The 18,318-nt window shown below is 41.4% G+C and overlaps 1 protein-coding gene across 3 annotated transcripts; it reads left to right on the top strand.

The window, feature by feature from the left end:
• The first annotated feature begins 808 nt into the window (after window positions 1–808).
• mtmr10 (myotubularin related protein 10) lies at window positions 809–17,258 on the top strand. 3 transcript variants are annotated; one of them, XM_072380551.1, is made up of 17 exons: window positions 809–897; window positions 1,075–1,362; window positions 3,252–3,312; window positions 5,707–5,843; window positions 6,321–6,393; window positions 7,616–7,758; window positions 9,555–9,648; window positions 9,829–9,976; window positions 10,315–10,402; window positions 10,602–10,690; window positions 11,053–11,183; window positions 11,354–11,423; window positions 12,171–12,241; window positions 12,356–12,528; window positions 12,627–12,797; window positions 13,331–13,513; window positions 14,266–17,258. In XM_072380551.1, the coding sequence occupies exons 2-17, from the start codon at window positions 1,306–1,308 to the stop codon at window positions 14,872–14,874; spliced, it is 2,298 nt and encodes a 765-aa protein (XP_072236652.1). In that variant the 5' UTR covers window positions 809–897; window positions 1,075–1,305; the 3' UTR covers window positions 14,875–17,258. The 3 variants fall into 3 exon arrangements, with proteins under 3 accessions (XP_072236652.1, XP_072236651.1, XP_072236653.1); XM_072380550.1 differs by having other exon boundaries at window positions 809–1,362; XM_072380552.1 differs by having other exon boundaries at window positions 809–1,362; window positions 14,269–17,258.
• The last annotated feature ends 1,060 nt before the right edge of the window (window positions 17,259–18,318 follow it).

The raw sequence follows: 18,318 nt of genomic DNA on the forward strand, positions 1-18,318 counted from the left end.
GCTTTTTTTTACTTAAGTCTGTTCTCGATTTGGGACTTCATCCGAGTCAGCTGTTGTGTTGATAAAAAACAAACAAAAAACACTGTACAAGATATAGACCCTATACAGAACAGTTGGTTCCTTGGACTAAAACCTCTTATATATGTTACACGTTCAAAGAAGCATCTTTTCTTGAAATCATCTCAAAACTTTTTTGAGCATCCGCTTAACTGTTATGATATAATGTAATATAATAATAATAGGATATAATGATGGACAAACCCACACCAAACAATCAAACATTTTGGTCAAATGTCAAAATAAATTTGAAGCAAGCTGCATTTATCAAATCCTTCTTTCTGAATATCTTCAGATCAAAGCTAAAAGTGTGCACATTTTGCCCAGTTGTTGGACTGATCTGTTGCTTGAATATGCAGAGGTAAACAGAGAGATGAAGTGAAAAGCTTCCATGATTATGTTTTAGGTTTAACTTAGTTTTTCACGCACTTTGTAATAAAGTTAAGCTACAACGAAAACATGCAGTAAGAAAAAAGAAAGAAAACAAGGTCGCAAGGTTCTAAGGTAATCCTGTCAGTGCGTCATGGGAGTTGTAGTCCCTGGGTGGTGTACTTGATGAACGTTAACTAATTTAGCGGTATCTTTGAAATGAGACGTTGATCAATGTTTACATTCACGTACGGTTGTAGATGCCAATGTGACTCATAAAAAGGGCAGAGTCCCTTGCGTTTTGTGTCAACTAATCAAACTTGGTGTCAGAAAGTGTCGGTGGAGAGCTGAGCAGTGGAGCCCGGAAGTAGGGCGGGACCTCGGTTCTGTATAAACATGGCCGTTAAGTCCTTTGCAGCGTCAGGTTACTGCGTCGGCTGAATTAGTTGGACTTTGAGGAAGTCACTGGGGGTAACTAATGCAGTAACAGGTGTAAAGAAAATGTAGACCATTAACCGACACCTGTATTCTTTTAATAGTTTTGTCTCTCTGCGGGAACAACATTGATCAACTTCATTTAGTACTTTATGCTAGCTAGCTAAGCGAGCTAACGTCCCAACGTTAACTTCTGTCAACTTTTTTTTTCAGCCACCGAGCTACTGACTGCTTATCGAAATGGAGGGGTGTCGTCGCTCGTCCAGAGTGTGTCGATGAATATTAAAACAGACGGACGTCTTGGATTAACCCAGCTAAGGGGTGGCTAAAAGTTTCCCGAAGGCTTTCTTTTGGATTTCTTTTTTTTTCCCCACTGGCAGCAGTGAAGCGCTGATTAGGCGCCCGTTTACTGTATGAACATCAGCTACAGGGCGGACAGAAACGATGTTTTCTGGCAAAGCCACGAAACCAACCTTCAAGTGTTACCTTCCTTCTGCGCAGGTATGTTTATATTTACGTATCAGGGGTAACAATGGAGTAAATTCTTCACGGTTTAAGCTGTGGATACAGTGTTAAAAAAGAGGATTTAAACCATTTTAACCTGCAACTGATCTGTTGTTTAAGTAGTTGTCAGTGGTGTCAGGTTAATTTTACACTGAGCTTGAAGACCATTTCAATCTACTTGTCCTTCACTAAATCTATTATAATCATTGTGAAATAATTAATGACTATATTCTATAATAATAGCGTATCTATACTTCCACCCCGTTACCTCTCCGTTACATTACATTTCACACTACTGCTCTTATTTTGACAGCTTTCGTTACTTCTCGTTATGGTGAAGTTGTTGCACAATTGATGATATAACTGGCATATTACATGCTGCAGTTGCTACTAACTTCATGTCAATAATTGACATCAAGAGATCAAAATGCTCACCCAAAAATAAAATAACTGGAGAAAGTGAACCAACAAAGAAGGATATTTGGTATCTTAACACTGAAACGAGACTGATATATCATCATTTAGTTTTTGCACTTTTCACTCCCTTTAATAATCTCATAACCCCTCAGATTTATCTGGTGTTTTCTATGGGCAAAAGTGCGTAAAGAAGCAGCTCCAACGCTGATATAGTAGTATTGATAACCTGAGACGGTGATAATCAATAAACTTACTGTAATATTTCTTACTTAATTGCAGCTGGTGTGGGTTTTTTTACACGAGTAGGTTTTTCTGATATGCTGCACTTGTCGTCATGTGTTTTTTATACAGCTGCATTAAGTACCTAACCACGCAAACTGAATACTTCTTCCACCATTAGAGCTGCACACTTGGTTGCAATCTTATAAGTAAATAGTGCAAATGGATGCATCAATATTTACTGAAGCATGCATATAAATGCAACCTTCTTCATATTCCAGGAGATCATTGTCAGACTCACCAAACCCTTCGCAGATTTATAGGTTTTGTGCAAAACTGCCATAGAACGAAGCATCTCATCAAATAATTTTTGCTTTCCATATTCATAGTTATTGTCAGATTAAATCAAACAGTAGTTTCCCATTTATTCCTGGACAATTTGGAGAGATAAAAGCTCAAAATGCATTAATCCTTGAGTGAGGACAGTCCTATTTGCCCTGTTTTGCCTGCAGGTATGAGTTCTCAAGACAGAGAAAGGATTTGTTGACAGACGCTGGTGGAACAACCCAAATAAAACCATTGTTTGTCTGGCTAGGGATGAGGGTTGTCTTGTTAGTGCGTTTTTCTTTTTGTGTGTCTTGATAACATATTTTTGCACATTGGCGTTCAATGTATACAGTTTGGAATCGGCACGATTTCATCATGGATGTATACTGGTCTTGGTAATAAAAAGGAACGATGATGAGAACACTTGTTGCCAAAACTCTTACAGCCAACAGCTGCTGAAAGGCAACACTTGAACCTCACAGTCACGGGTTCACGTCAGCTCTGGGAACTGAAGGGTTAACACACAGCTGGCCCAATTGAACAGGTTGTCAGTCGAGCTGAAAGATGCGTTTAAGGACATTTAGTGGCTGCTATGTTTGCTTGATACTTATCTATGTAAACAGAGCCTTACAAAATGTACTGTCTCTACTAGGCTTATGTTGTTTATGGTTAAGTGTTTCATGCAGAATAAATTCTCCAAAACAAATCTCACTGCAGTCAGATTCTGAGGTCGCCACAGTTAAATCTTTTTTTCGCTGTCACAAGCAGTTTGCATTTTTGTGCTTTGCTTTCAACACAAGGACACTTTTAACTGTTAATGTCCTACAACCTTACTTTGTAATGGCACTTTCCTGCTGTTACTGAGTAACCATCTGAAGAGTCAGCACATAACTAACGGATGTTTTTTTTGTTTTTTATTCTAGACTGATGTGACGAAAACCATTGAAACACCAATTAAAAAGTTGGAGCCCAAGTTACTTCCAGGTGAGTTTGTTCCTTGTCTTATCGTACGATTTGGTCCCACGTTTAACCGAGCTACGAACAGCTGTTTGATCAAAGGCAGGCTCGACATGTTGGCATATTAACATGTCAAGAACATTATGTAAACAATCAGATTACAGACGGCGTTTGTCTGCATAGAACATTATCTGTATGTTCACTCGTTGCACATAAACATGACTCAGTATGCTGCAGACCGTGGCAAAAAGGCCCGTTTGCCTTTAACTGCAAAGAAGTGTCCTCAGCCACGTTCCAGACCCTCATTATTAACCCCAACCCTTCAGTCGTCCTCTCACTGATTCCAATAAACAGTTTATTTCACAATGAAAATGTCAATTAGGCCTGATGCTCAGGCCACAGAATAGCTAATAATAGGGTATAATATAAATGATCTTGTTACTCATGTATCCAGATTTATTGCTTCATCTTAAAAGTCTCCTTTTTTTTTTTTTGGTAAACATGGTTTAAAACAGGAAGCTCTCTCGGGGTGTGGCTATCACAAACATCTCTTTAAAGCAGTTGGTCTCATTCATTCACTAATCTATAGTAACTGGAATGGCTCGGTGACATTAAGCATAAGGATGTGTTACGTACTTTTATAAAGTTTGCATTTGCAACCACGAGTGAGTGTTTTTAATCCAAACAAGGCTGCGCATATTCTCCTAAAGGTCCCCGTCTCTGGCCTTGCTGTGTGTCCTCCTTTTAAAGAGCAAACTGTTATTTATTTTGGTTGTCAGTTTTCCGCCTTTGTACGCTTCTTAGGTGTCTCTCTTCAAAGAGCTCTTAGTTTGCAAACCCTCTGTCTCGCTGCCTGAGACCTGAATAAAACTTGTTTTAGTGCAGTTTTAATTGACCGTCCACATCTGCGGGCGCGTGGGGTTAAGGTCATTTTACGGTTGTTGCTTCTTTGTCGTACAGATTTGTGAGGCAGCCGGACAAACCGGTTTTCACGAAGAGCTTCCTCATTTTTAGCTGTCAAGCCTTGTTGGGCTCCTCCGAGGCAAAGCTTTGAAGTTACTTTCTGCAGGACTCCACCCTGCTGTCCTCGTTCTCTTCGTGTAGAAATTTGTGGGGCTACTTTTTTATAGCTGGAGTCTTGACTACAGCCGGATCCTTTTGTGATCATGTGAAGGGGCAAAGGTCATGTTGCTGGTATATTAAAAGCTGCCTGTTAACTGAAGTAAACAGCATAGTGTGACCTGCTTCTGTTAGAAGTGAAGGAGGCTTATGCTGTTTCACCCCCTTTTACAAATATTTGGATCTTGTGTGAAGCATTAAGGCTTTTAGCTTTGGTTTTTTTTTATCTTTTCACGACTCCGGCATTTTCAATTAAAGACAAAACATCTAAGTGACATGACTCCTGCTGTGTTGCACATCTGCTTGTACACTGTATGAAGAAAACGATGTTTGCCTGTTGCATGATGGGATTGCCCAATACTGTGAACATGCCCGTTATGTTTTGCTGGGCTTAATTCCCCATCCGATAAAAGGAAAGAGTTGTGAAATCTTGATGTGAAATACAACATAGAAATGCATACTTGAGAAGTAGAAATCTGTTTGACTGGGTTGTACTTGTTTTTCTGTCACTAATTTTGATGCAAAGGCACGTGAGGACATGTAGAAATTTCCCTCTGGCGAGCCTGGGAACCATATGGTTCTGTCTGCACATGTGTCGTTTGCTCTGGCAGAATGGATCTGTCCTTCCTGCTCCAGCAGATTTACAAACGCCTTGCGGTGGACGGACCTATTAAAACTATTTATTTAACATGGGACGGGTTTGATACGAGACTGCATAGAGGCATGTCATCACTTAGCGCTTTGTTACTCATTGTAGTTTCATCCAGTTAATTCCAGAGGCATGTTGGTCTGTGCCTGCAGGTAAATTAAAAATTGACCAAAAAGTTCCAGATTAACTGGCGTTTGTGCATCTTTTCTGGTGACGCTGGGCTGACAAAAGGCACCAGTAAGCAACTTTTCTCTGCAAGTCGTTTATGTACACATTGTTTTGTGCCAAAAGACTCCACAGTAATATGTCGGGATTCATTTTAAAGTTGTGTTTGGGTCACTTGTATCAAGGTATGGTGAGTATTGTTGTACCTGACAAACTGTCTTCAGCAGGGCTTAAAACTTTTACACATCACAGTCTATTCGGCAGAATCCTAGGTAGATACACCAGTTTATACACGAAGAAGAAACTTGGTTTGGTTCAGGTATTCAGCAAGTCATGGCATCAGGAGGCCTCGAAATAAGTTGCACCCTGCTTGTACTGATGTTGTTTTCAGTACTGTGGCATTCTTATCTTGAATTTCTGAAAGCCTCTTTGAATAACAACAGACCCCAGGTTTGATGCTCAGCTTTTTCTCATCTGGTTGTTCCCAGGAGAGATCGTAGTGAACGAAGCGAACTTTGTGAGGAAATGCATCAGCACTGAAAGCAGCCAGGATGACCTGTGGGGGAAGTTGATATGCACCAACTTTAAGGTCTCCTTCATTCCTCAAGATGCCCCACTTAAGCAGGTATTTGTATGGACTTCTTGGTAGTAAGCAAACTGATAAATATGGCTGTCTTAATACAGCTGGTTAAATTATATTACAATATGTATGTTTTTATATATATATATAAATGGTCATAAGAGATTCTTTGTTTTGCAGTCGTTACCAAAGATTAAAAGGCAGAACTAGACATTTCACTCTTCTTTGTGTGTAATCTATGTCACCACCAGCATACGCAAAGTTTTGTTTGGACCTTAAGTGCATTAGGCAAAGAGGAAGGAAAACTTCTTTGTCAGTGGTATCGCACAAGAAGTGAGAGAACACGTCATTTCCACCAGTGCTTGATTGTCGGCTCGATAATAAAATGGAACTTGCTTCTTCCTCAGTCTGAGGAGCTCAACTCGCCACAGCAACAATGATTTGACACAAGTTGTTTCTGAGTTATTGGAATGATGGTGCCTGCAAGATGGTGACCTACTTTTTTTTTTGCCTTCACTGTAGAAATCCCAGTTGTCCCACCTGCTGCTTGGAGAGCATGACATCCCCCTCACCTGTCTGGATCAAGTCGTAACAGGTACACCTGGTGCCAGTGTTTATAGCGTAACGTTTTTTTTAACCCAGATTGTAGACTTTCTTCCATTTTTCCTGGTTCCTTATTGTCGCTGCACACATTAATTTGCTGACCTCCACGTGTGAAAAGCCCGTTGATCAAGCTGAATTGTTCTTTTTAATTTCAGGATGCAAAAACAGCTCATTACGCCTATTTCTTTGGTTGAATAACAGTTTCAGTAGAAACCTCCTCCACCACCCTAATGCAGTCATTTTACAGGAGTGATCTATAATTGGAAGTAAAGATCGATCCAGTCCTCTTCTCATTAATCTTTGATAGCTTTGGCGACTGGTGTCGATTGCTGTTTTTTTTTTCCCTGACAGCATTCGGATAACGTGATGTCACAGCGAGGGCAGTGCAGACCGGCTTAGTTTCCCTTTTTGTATGTCATTGATGCCGACTGCTGACACTGCAAAGGCGACCGGCCAGCACAACATTTGTTGTGTTTCAGTGATGAAGCATGAGGTTCTGTGTCACTCAGCTTGTTTTCGACCTGTTTGAGTTGTGCAACAACGGTGGACAAATATGGTTGCATCAAGAATAAAGATCATAATGCTTTAAATGAGTTCAGGCTTTCTGAACAATAGTTTTCCTCCTGGTTCAGCAGCACCATGAGCAGCTTACCGAGGTAGGCTGCAGGCCCAGTTGTCTTTCCACTTCCTCTCTGCGTCTCATTTTCCATTAGGTTTATCTTCTCATCTTTGAACTCTGGTTCAGATAAATATGCTGAACAAAAAAGAAACGATCTGCTGTTGCCACCGTCGCGTGTGACTGCTTAGTTTTTTAAGTGAGTCTCAGATTAGAGACAAAACCAGCGTGTGCGGATGAATTAGACATTTTGAAGATGCCAGTGACGAGGTCACACGGCACGCCGCGCTTGACAGAGGAAGTGCAGCTAGACACATGTGAAAGGATACTCACTTTCTGTGTTGGTGTTTGGTTCCACAATAAATTGAGCCTTTTGTAAGGCACTTTTACTTCAATGCAGAGAACTTCTCTTTGGGATTACCTTGCAGTTCAGTTCTGTTGTTGTCGCCCAACCCCAGACTGATTCAAAAGGTCCCTGTGGATGATATGTAGTAAAAGTATACTCAAGGGTGCTGATACAGAAGAGTGCTCGCTTTTGTTGAATGATGAATCTGTACACACGCGTTTACTTTTCCTATTTTGTCTGTGCTCCTCTCAGTTAATGATACAAAAGGAAAGAAGAAAGTTTTGGGCTTAAACCAGAAGCTCAAGTTCAACCCAACGGAGCTCATTCTGTACTGCAAAGACTTGCGCATCGTGAGGTTCTGCTTTGATGAGGCCGGGCCTGAGAGTGCTAAAAAGGTGAGAGTAAACCAGAGGCATTTGCCAGTCTTCTTTGATTTCAGTTCAAATAACTGGACTGCTTTATTTATTTGCTTTGAGTGAATATAATGAGGAAGTTAATGGTGAGGACTTTCGCTTGAGAAATGTTGGGTGATTGAGTGATTTATACATAAAATGTAGTAATAATCTCACCACAGTCTCAGGAAATAAACGGCAATATGGGTCCAACTCTGACGATTTAAGGAAATATTTTGCACCATTGAAAACCAAATGCTGACTCAACTAAATCAGTGTCTTAAGGGGTCGAATATTCGTAGAGCTCAAGAAAACGTAACCTTTTTTTGTTTTTTATGTCACACCACCTCATGATAACCGAAACAGAAGTAACAGTCTCCGTTTCTTCATTTCTCTCACCCATTTAATTGTTGGATTTTGATGAGCAAACTTTTCCTTTTCTCTTCTACGGTGTGTGAACTCACTCCATACACACATTCACCGTCACTGCTCTGACCCGTACCTTAGGGACACGTTTTTATGTGCAGCTGTGTCACCGTCCATGTGAGAAGAAATGACGAACTTCTCAGGAAGCATGTTCATTAGCCAAACAACAAAGGGACATTGAGAACAATCCCCATTCATGGAGGAAGCAGACTCTGAACCCTGACTGTTGGAACAACCGGCAGTCTTAGTCAGACTCATCTGCTCCGTAGAGCTTGGACGAACAGATGTTTAATTTCTGATGCTGGTGTTGGGTTTAGGCAGTAAACTTTATAGTAGCCATACCTGAAAGTTCAGTGTTTCTTTAAGAAAGAATAATGACAGTCGTAAAAAGTCGTATAGACGGAAAGAAAACTTTATTATTATTATTATTATATTATAATTATTATGTCACACCTGCAGTCATGCTCTGCCATGCAAGCTGGGATGCCAAACTGTTAACTCAGCAGTTGAAGGAGATCATGATCTCTCCAGTCTGTGCAGCCTCACCACAGCCTGAGGGTGTTGTATATCCCCCCTCAGGCTTGGCAGAGTGCCACTGACCTGCACATGAATCTGAACGCTTACATGTCTGGTCTCCTCTTATGTGAAACTGGGAGCAATTTTCGGGTCGGTCGGGATGCTTTTGCAGCCCCCCCAGTATACGCCTGCGCCACATTTCCCAAAGTATATGTTGCCGTTCTGGACAGGAAACGCATGTGGCTATATAAGGCTTAGGTTGGACATTAAGTTGTTAACACTTTATTTGGTGCACTCTACAACATATAACAGAATATGATACGTTGTTCTGATATATAGGACACTAAAATAGAATGCATCTGCCCTCTCTAGCTCTTCTTGGAGTTTATTCATGGATGCCATGTATGTAATTACAGTGTGAACCTAAAACTGGACTCAGTCTTTTTATTTCCTCTTTAACACACTGAATTTCAATAGTTGCCATAGGAAATTACAGTGCTGGCAGCGGCCTTTTCTACACACACGCACACACACTTTCTGTGTCCTCTGGTGTTTTTCACAGCTTTACTTCTGAATAGACGGCTTTGTTAGACTCCAGTGGAGCCACAGAGATTCAGTCCTGTAAAACCAGAGCAGTCGGCTGCCTGTCAGACATTTGCTGTTCCAGGTTTCACTTGTGTCTGTGTTGGTATGATTAAACCACATGCCTCCGAGTTTATTTTAGCACTCTGAATGAACATTGCTTCTGGAGCTGGGTGGCTCTGTTGAAACCAAAGCTGCCATGAATACACTGATTCCACCATTTAATTGTACTACTGGTGTGGTACTGATGGCACTTTTCTGTATTTTTGTCGTAGGTTTGCCTTGCTATCGCCCACTATTCCCATCCAGCTGATCTTCAGCTGTTGTTTGGCTTTGAGTATCAAGGACGGCGATACCATGAATCTAAAGGTACTCCAATAACTTGGCAACTTTTTTCATTGTTTACAAATGGCAAACCTTTTTATTTGGAACTGTAATCTGTTCTGTAATTACAAACTTAAGAAGTTTGAATGTCAAACTTGTTTCTCTGCATTTATTTGTGTTATGCAGAACAAAAAAAATCAAAGTTGGCCTTTTTTTTTTTTTCAGGGGAGCGAGTCAATGGCTCAACTCCAAGAGGAGGATTGCGGACCCCTATTTTTGACCGTCCGTCTGACTGGGATCGGGAGATCAAGAGAACGGGGGCTTCAGAGTGGAGGGTTTGCTCCATCAATGAGGGTTATGCCATCTCAGCAAGGTCTCCAACTCACGTTGTTTGCTGTTGGCAAAGCATGCCGTAGCTATATGACACATTTTCAAACAGTCTTAGACGACAAACTCTTCTTCTGTCTAATTTAAGAAGGTATTTGTTAAAAAAAAAGGACACTTTAATGTTACCACTCTGATACATTTTCCTCCTTATCACTGTTGAAAGGCTTTGACTGTTAGCTAAGTGCTAACGAGTTCTGTACCGTACATCAGGCAGGTGCTTTTAAATGTTCCTTGTCTGCTCTTGGCGTTGTTTTTCATGACGTAAAAGCTGATGTTGGACTGGGTTCATGTGTAACACCTGTCTTTCTTTAAACTCCCTCTTAGTCTTCCAGAGCACATTGTGGTCCCGGTTTCTCTGGCAGATCTAGATCTAAAGCAGTACTCTTCATACTTCACTGACGGGCGCATCCCCGTGAGTATCTTATCTTATCTTTATGAAATATTTGCTTTTGTTGTGATTAATCCTATAATGTCATTTTATTGGCACATTTAAGGACCACTGATGGTGTTGGCTCTCATCATTAACTGCCAATTCCAAGTTGGAGCCAATATAATTGATATGGGAATATAGACTGTTCGGTGATTTAATTTGTGTATATTTCCCCTTGCAGCTGTGGTGCTGGAACCACTCTAATGGGAGTGCTCTCGTTCGCACGGCCAGCTTACTCGATCCATCGCAACAGAAAAAGATTGATCAAAGGTAATCAAACTCTGTCGGTCAGTTTATTATCTGCCGAGTCAGCGCATTAATTCACAGTAACTCGAGCCATTTTCCTAGTCTTTCTACAAGTTTCTCTGACAATGGGCTTGATAGTTTTTGCTCCATCTTTCTGATAGACAGACGGCACTGATTACATTCCTCCGTCCTTGTCTCTTACCTTTGCGGAGGTATTAAATGTGTCGTTGGCATTATGTCTGTAATCTTAAGCACTCGAAGCCAGCTGCAGCAGCCACTGAAGTATAATGTAATGTGATTTAACTCTAGACGTGTATTTTCGATACTTGAGCTGTTTCTGGTAATGAACTGGATCTCTTACCATCATCGGCTTTGTGTTGTTGTAGGATCTTCACCGCCATAACTAAAAGCCACCCACAGTGCAGCGAGGTCATCAAGTCGGATCTTGACAAGTGCTTGCCTCATATCCAAGACATCCAAAGTGCCTTTGTTAAAATCAGGCAGATCTGTGTCTTAGGTAAGGCCTTTAGTTTAAAAAAATAAGAATAAATAAATGAATAAAATTGACATTGCAAGTGTTCAGCTTGGTTTTGCAGTGTTCATTTCTTTGTCGTGGAATTAATTTGGATGTTTTGACACGGGTGTGCAGGGTTTTATAGATGTAACGGTGTTTGTTTGACTGTGCAGATCATTTTGAGGAGTCAGAGGAGAGGTGGCTTTCCACCATTGAAAACTCCCGATGGCTGGAATACATACGGTACGTAGACAAGCCGACAGTCTTTCGAACTCCTTTTATGTTTCAAAGTATCGCGTTAAAATGTCATCAAAGTCATCCGGATGTTTGTGTTGCCTTCGTTCTTCCTGAATGTAACCTGCACGAACATTTTGTATCGCTCCTGACCGATGTGACAGACTGTTTTGGACTCCCTAAGCCAGTAATTATGACCCAACGGAGTCAGCCAGCAAAAACAACATGCAGTGACTGTCTTATCGTATAAACCCTTTCATATTGATTGAAAACATGAGCTATAAAGATAACATATCTGATGCTGAAACTTTTAAAAAAAGCAGTTGTGTAGCACGACAATGACATTTTTAGCTTGATGTTTGAGTCCATTTGGATTCATCTGTATATAGCAACACGTGTTTCCCATCCTAAACAATGCCATACGCTTTGCCAGATGTAGCCACAATATGTGCTGGGAGCTGCAAATGCTTCATGTCCTACAGAAAAATTGCTCCCAGACGACATAAAAGGTGATCGGACATGTAACCGTTTAGATTTCATGTATATGTCAGTTGTGGCGAGGCTGCACAGAGGAAAGAGATCCTGATCTTCTCCATGAGCTTTGGTACCAAAGTGGGTGCAGTTCAGCCCTGTCATCCATTAAAAAAACAAAGGAGGCCTTGAACTGTTGAGGAACTAAACCTACGTTATATAAGAATAGTAAAATGGAGAAAATGTGTCCTCAAGTTAAAATCTATGTTCTTTCTTTGACCCAAGGGCCTTCCTAAAACAGTCTGCAGAGATGGTGTACCTCTTGGATGGAAAAAATGCCTCCGTCATACTTCAAGGTAAATTCTCTCTCTTTTTCTTCACTGATTGAGCCACAGGATTCTGTGGTTTTCCATCCTTTCGTTGTGCAAAGTGAAATAATTGTGACCTCCTTCGTTTTGACACTTGCGCAGAGGAAGAGGACAGAGATCTCAACTGTGTCGTGTCGTCGTTGGTGCAGCTCATGTTGGACCCTCACTATCGCAGCCTGATCGGCTTCCAGAGTTTGGTGCAGAAGGAGTGGGTGATGGCTGGCCATCGCTTCTTGGACCGATGCAACCACCTAAAGAAGAGTGACAAAGAGGAGGTATTTGTGCTCCGGTTTGTCATAGAGATGACCTCGTGAATTCTCTGAGTCTTCCCTTGCTTATTGCCATGTGTTTGTCTCCGTTTGTGTGGATCAAGTCCCCGCTGTTCACGTTGTTCCTGGACTGCGTGTGGCAGATGATGAACCAGTACCCAGCAGCTTTTGAGTTCACAGAGGCCTATCTGACAATACTGAGTGACAGCATGTGGAACCCGCTCTTCAGTACTTTCCTCTTCACTTCTCCCAAACAGCGCACACAATTCTTGAACGTGAGAAATCTTTCATCATCTTTGTTTCTAGCTATGTTTTCTGTATTTACGGTTCGAGGTGCTTGATAATGCTTGATATGGTGGCTCAGGAGCTGCGGGTTGTACTTGACTTATTGTTATTAAACTGGAAGCAACAGGACGGCTGTGTTTTCCTCTCTCTCAGTCACAATCGCATCCTTGTCAGCTGTGCTGCTGCTCCTCGTTCCTCCTGCTGCTCACTGAACAGACTGAGGTCATGTAGTCAGCCGCCACATTTGCTCGGTCAGAGTAGCTGCCGCTAAGTTTGGAGAACTCCTGTGATGGTCGTTACTGTACGAAGTGTTATTTATCTATTTCTTTTAACCATTTTTAGTGGTATCATTTAAAGTTTTCCACCTGTGTGAACCAGATAACTGAGATCAAATAACAACATAAAGCTATTTAAGTCATTTAAGCTTAACTCTCTTCTTTTTTGTTTCATCTGTTCTTTACCGCGCATATGAGTGGTTATGATATGTTTTGTAATTACCTTCTCTTTACTCCTTCCTCTGTAGGACTTTGCCAAGAACAAAGCCATCCCTCAGGGAGAAGACCAGACTGCGTTTTTCCCTCCTGTTTGGGAGTGGTCACAGCAGTTCTCAATCAAAGATCAAACCCTCTTTAACAACCCCATGTATGTCGGCAAAGGAGCCGCCTGTGTTCAGAATGGAGAAGTAAAAACCTTCAGACGCACAAAGGTATGAAAGAGGCTGTTTACGCCCGGGGATGAGCAGGGGTATCCCATCACAAGTCAACAGCTTAAGTTTAGATGTGAAATCGTACGACATGAAATGCGTGTGTGTGTTCAGTCCTACTCGAATTGGTTCAGGTACTCTGCATCTTCAGCAGTTCCTGTACTGAGCTTTGACCCGGAGATAACAAAAGGAGCCGCTACACAGACAAAGAACAAGCACCATTTGTAAGACGATAATGTGTACAGCACCTCGTAAATGTACAGAGCTGTAAAGCGGTCCAATTCCTCCTTCAACTTGGTAGAAAAAATAAAAATTTTCTGCCTGCTGAGTTGTTTTGGTCCCTGGTGTGACAAATTAACTGGAAAGAGCCCAACAAGCTGAAAGGGGCCATTTCCTCATCAGTGTCGCAGTGGACATGCTTTTAACTCGATTCCCCTCCTGTGCCCGATCTAAAAGTCCAGGTCAACCTCACTTAAAAAACACTTAATTTCTTCTTAATTAATTTTTTAAAGGTCAAATTAGAACTAGTGCAACTGTGCAGGTACTTTGTCCCTTTGAGGCCACACCACTCATCAGTCCTCACTACATCAGACTAACATCCACTACATCCAACAACTTATTCCAAAGTTGGATCTTTTAGGATCTCAGCTGTCTGGAGACCTGTGAGCATGACCCGTTGACCTGCACCTCTCCCCTGATGCCTGCGACTGAATGAGTTTATATCAGGTTAGAATAATTCTTTGTGCTTCCTCCAGCAGAAATCCTACACAGTGCGAGGCATGCTCACGCTGCAGCGTAACGGACTGAAGGTTGAAGAGGACGTGTTTCCCCGGCGGGGCTCTTTGGCCTCGGAGCTAAAGCCCGATTTCTCACCAGTTAAAGATGAAAGCCCATCAGAGCGTTTCTTCAGGGACTGGTTTTCTCGACCCGTTGACCAGCAAGGCCTCCTGATTCCGCTGCTCATGCCCTCACACGTAGCTCTCTGGAAGCTCTTCTTTCTACGCTGGGTTCCCGAGGCCTGCATTCCCAAAGGAGGCTCCATCACTGCCTATCACAAGCTCTCCCAGCTGGTCGATGAAATCGAGATCCTACAGAACCAGCTCCGGCAGTACAAAGGACCCAGTCCCAGGAGCACGCCACTACCAAGCCCAAGTGGACCTCCTTCAGACCAAAGAAGAATGTATTTTAAGGCCAGTTCTCCAGATGACCCCTCTACACCTCCAGACTTCCTTACTTCCTCCTTTCCTTTCACCCCGGTGGGAAACCTGTGCCGGCGAAGTCTCCATGGAACTCCTATTAGTAAATTTCTGAATGGGGCGAGGATCTGGCTCTCGACAGAGACTCTTGCTAATGACACTGTCTGAAGATGTTGGGTTTAAGGGCTCTTTTAACAGATTTTATAACAATTAACCCTCTTTCTTTTTGGATTTCCTCTTTCCGAAATATCAACATAAAAAACTCGCAATTTGAATTTGACTTTTTGGACATATCTTTGAAATTATTTATAAGCTGGAGTTTGAATTCAGAAAAGCCAGAAATTCCTAGTTCAAAGTATCATCTGTAGGTCTGAATCATTATAGAATACAGATCGTCCATTTACTGACCAGTGAGTTGATACTTAAAGGTCGAGAAATCCACATTTTTCTGATGAGAAGTAGGTCTTTGTTTTTGGTCTCCTTGAGTTTCACTGCAAGTCTCACACAAAGAGGGCTGCTGGAGATCTTCCAGCTTCAGATGATTTTTCTCGACCACTCTCTCGTAAATGTACATGTGATTTAACGGATGTTTTAAAGCTACAGCTAGTGCGGCTACAGTACAGGAAGACTTCTCCCCTGAAGTGAATTAATCATCTTTGACATTTTTGAAACGCCTCTTCTTATTGCAGTGATTCACTTCATTGAACACTGATTTTCAGGAACTCCCATTTGTTTTTTTGCCTTCCAAGATACCGAAATCGTAATGTTGTACGTGTTATTTTTTTAAAAATTGATATTTCAGAAAGAGGAACTTGAAATAACACAGCTAACGAGCATTTTACCGTGCGGTTGAGACGGACTGTATCTGGCCTGGTTGAATGTAATAGGATCTCTTCTTTCACAGACTTATTGCGGATGGCTACAAGCATCTATATTCTTAACGCTCATGTGGAGTAAGTAAGTTTTACAGTAAGTAGCAAATGATGTAATATCAGGGTTTAACTCTTCAGATGTTCTCTATATTTGAAGCAGTCATAAGGGCCTTATATATATGTAGTATAACACAGCAATAGATGATGAGGGGAAGCGGAGCCGTGAGAACTCTGGTAGTTATTTCCTCTTCTCTTTTTGAAGGGGTTGTATTGAACTTTTCTCTGGGGGCCTTCTGGTAAGGCCCCCAGGGAGAGACGTGAACAGTAGCTGAATGGGTAAATATTTGAAAGTTAAGGGACGGACGAATGCCTTGACTCAAACCACATCCTGGTGTAGTCAGTTGGATTCCAGGCTGATCTGATGAGGATGACACGGTTTTTGAGGCAGCACATTAGCAATAAGGCATCTGAATACTAAGTCTCATAAAAAAAAAAAAAATTTGTGTGTGTCAACATTATAAGACAGCAGGCGTTGCGTGTTGAAAAGTCTTATCAGCATTAACTGCATACACTGTTTAAAATCTTTTATATTACCTTGATTTTTCTTGATAGTTCTGCATCTAAGATCATTATGATGGTCGTGATGGGGAAACAAGAAGTTGAAGTTACTGTACTTTCAGAAAGAACAATGGTGAGCTTCATGTGCAAAGATGCTTCTAAGCTATTCATGTGGCAGTTAGAGATTTCTTTTCCCTTGTATGGACACCATAAACACGACTCTTTACTGCTAAATGAACAAGGAACTGTCGGAGACACATTTGGGGGAGGCTTATCAGTCATCCAGTGCCCTTTTTAAAGCTGGTAAGAAACCGTCACTGTGTAATGTGCATGTCAGCATTTATTACCCCGCCCTTTATAAAACTGCATACAAAAACCACTTACCACACTTTGTATCTGTTAGGTTAGAAAGGGGGTGTTAAGACTGAGCTGTTCCCAGCAACATACGGCAATCTCACAAGTCTTTGGTAATAACCGGTTCGGGTGTTTCTTAGTATAGAGTATAATGTGAGCGCAAACCTGCTCTCCCAAATGCTATTAATTGCACAATTTACCCAGAATATAGGATAGATTATTTTAAGGCAGTTGTTTAATATAATTTTTGCAAATACTATAAATACTGTATATGCTTGAAATCTTTCAATATTTTTGATTAATGGTACTAAATAGCTTTTATCCTTGATCAAGTCTTTATATTTTATGGAGATGTATTTATATGCTGTGTTTCGCCCCCTCCCTCCCACTAATTCCCAATGTTGCACTCTGCTGGAATTGTATGATGACTGGCTTCCTCTGTGGCACAGTTTGATATTGAAGATCAGCAGATGTATTTATTCAGTTATGCAAATGTTCTCCAAGAGGGGTGTGGTGGCCGCTGCACCTCCTCTGGGGCCTTTCTGGGACGATTGACCTGTTTTTTGTAACTATATTCTAAATCTGTTGACTTGCTTATGTTTACTAAAAACTGATGATTTTTTTTTTTTTTTTTTTTTTGCACCAATTCTGTGCATCCAGTTAAATTGAGGAGAACTGCACTGAAACGGTCCCCCCCCCCCCCCCAAGAGAAAATTTGATTTAACCATGTATACCAGTAACAAGTCAATACATTAGTTTTCAAATGAACCTGCTTTCTTGTTTTTATTTTAGCCGAGATGGGGCTCAAAATGGAAAATGTACGACTACACTGGATATTAAGCGAGATTTGTTTCATTGAGATGTTCCGTTTCAACCTCAGAAATATTTCAGTTCACCTGAAGTGTTGCTTTGGGGTACGTCTGTCGCCTCCTGCCATGTTATACGTGTCGAACAGCGAGTTAAGAATACTGCCAGAAGAAGTAGAAGCTCCAGATGTTTTTACCAAATTGTGAAAGCTGCGGGGGAAAAATGCACAGCTCAGATTTATTTTTAACTTTGCATGTTTGGAGTCCAACATTACACTTCTCTGACTTTAAAAACCAATGATAACGATCGCCATTTAAAGAAAAAAAGAAAAGAAGAATAAATCTTAAACAAAAATTGCTGTTGAAGTTTCCGGTTATTAAGATGTAATCTGAGGTTGTGCTGATGTTAAGGGCCTCTGTCACATCTTGGGAGTCTTGGCCAAAAAACACAGTCGGCGTTGTTGAGACGAAGAAAAAGGTTTGCATGGATGCTGCTTTGGGAAGGCTTTTCCTGACAGCAGTCTACACAAAAGCCAACGCTTTTTTTCAGACTTCATATCAGGCTGCGGCTGCTGCGTGGAAATGTATCTATAGATAAAATGCGCAGAAGGTAAGAGGATATTTAAAGAATGATAAAGCTCGAAATGCCACACGAGTGTCTCTTGAGTGGCTGTAAAGTTGGCAGACTGTCAGTGGAACCTGCAAACGTCACAGTAGCCCATGACAAGCCAACAATTGTTGGTTGTAAAATGAAGTCTGACCTGCTGGAGTAAAGTTTCGTTGTGGAAGTAATAGCTGAACGCCGGTACAAAGGGTAAATCTAACATTCATTTGTTTTGACTGGACTGATGTAAAGGATAAGTTCGGCAGAACAGTTTCACCTCACTTAAAGGTCGAGAAATCCACATTTTTCTGATGATAAGTAGGTCTTTCTTTTTGGTCTCCTTGAGTTTCACTGCAAGTCTCACACAAAGAGGCCTGCTGGAGATCTTCCAGCTTCAGATGATTTTTCGACCACTCTC

The sequence above is a fragment of the Leuresthes tenuis genome, unplaced genomic scaffold, assembly GCF_036924035.1.
Source record: "Leuresthes tenuis unplaced genomic scaffold, fLeuTen1.0.hap1 SCAF_2, whole genome shotgun sequence".
Taxonomy (NCBI): Eukaryota; Metazoa; Chordata; class Actinopteri; order Atheriniformes; family Atherinopsidae; genus Leuresthes; species Leuresthes tenuis.

Bases quoted from the DNA above. Each gene is read 5' to 3' on its own strand.
- mtmr10 (XM_072380550.1), top strand. From the start codon at position 1,306: ATGTTTTCTGGCAAAGCCACGAAACCAACCTTCAAGTGTTACCTTCCT. The intron at 9,977-10,314 runs GTCTCCAACTCA...ACTCCCTCTTAG, and splicing joins GGTTATGCCATCTCAGCAAG to TCTTCCAGAGCACATTGTGG. The intron at 11,184-11,353 runs GTAAGGCCTTTA...TTGACTGTGCAG, and splicing joins CAGGCAGATCTGTGTCTTAG to ATCATTTTGAGGAGTCAGAG.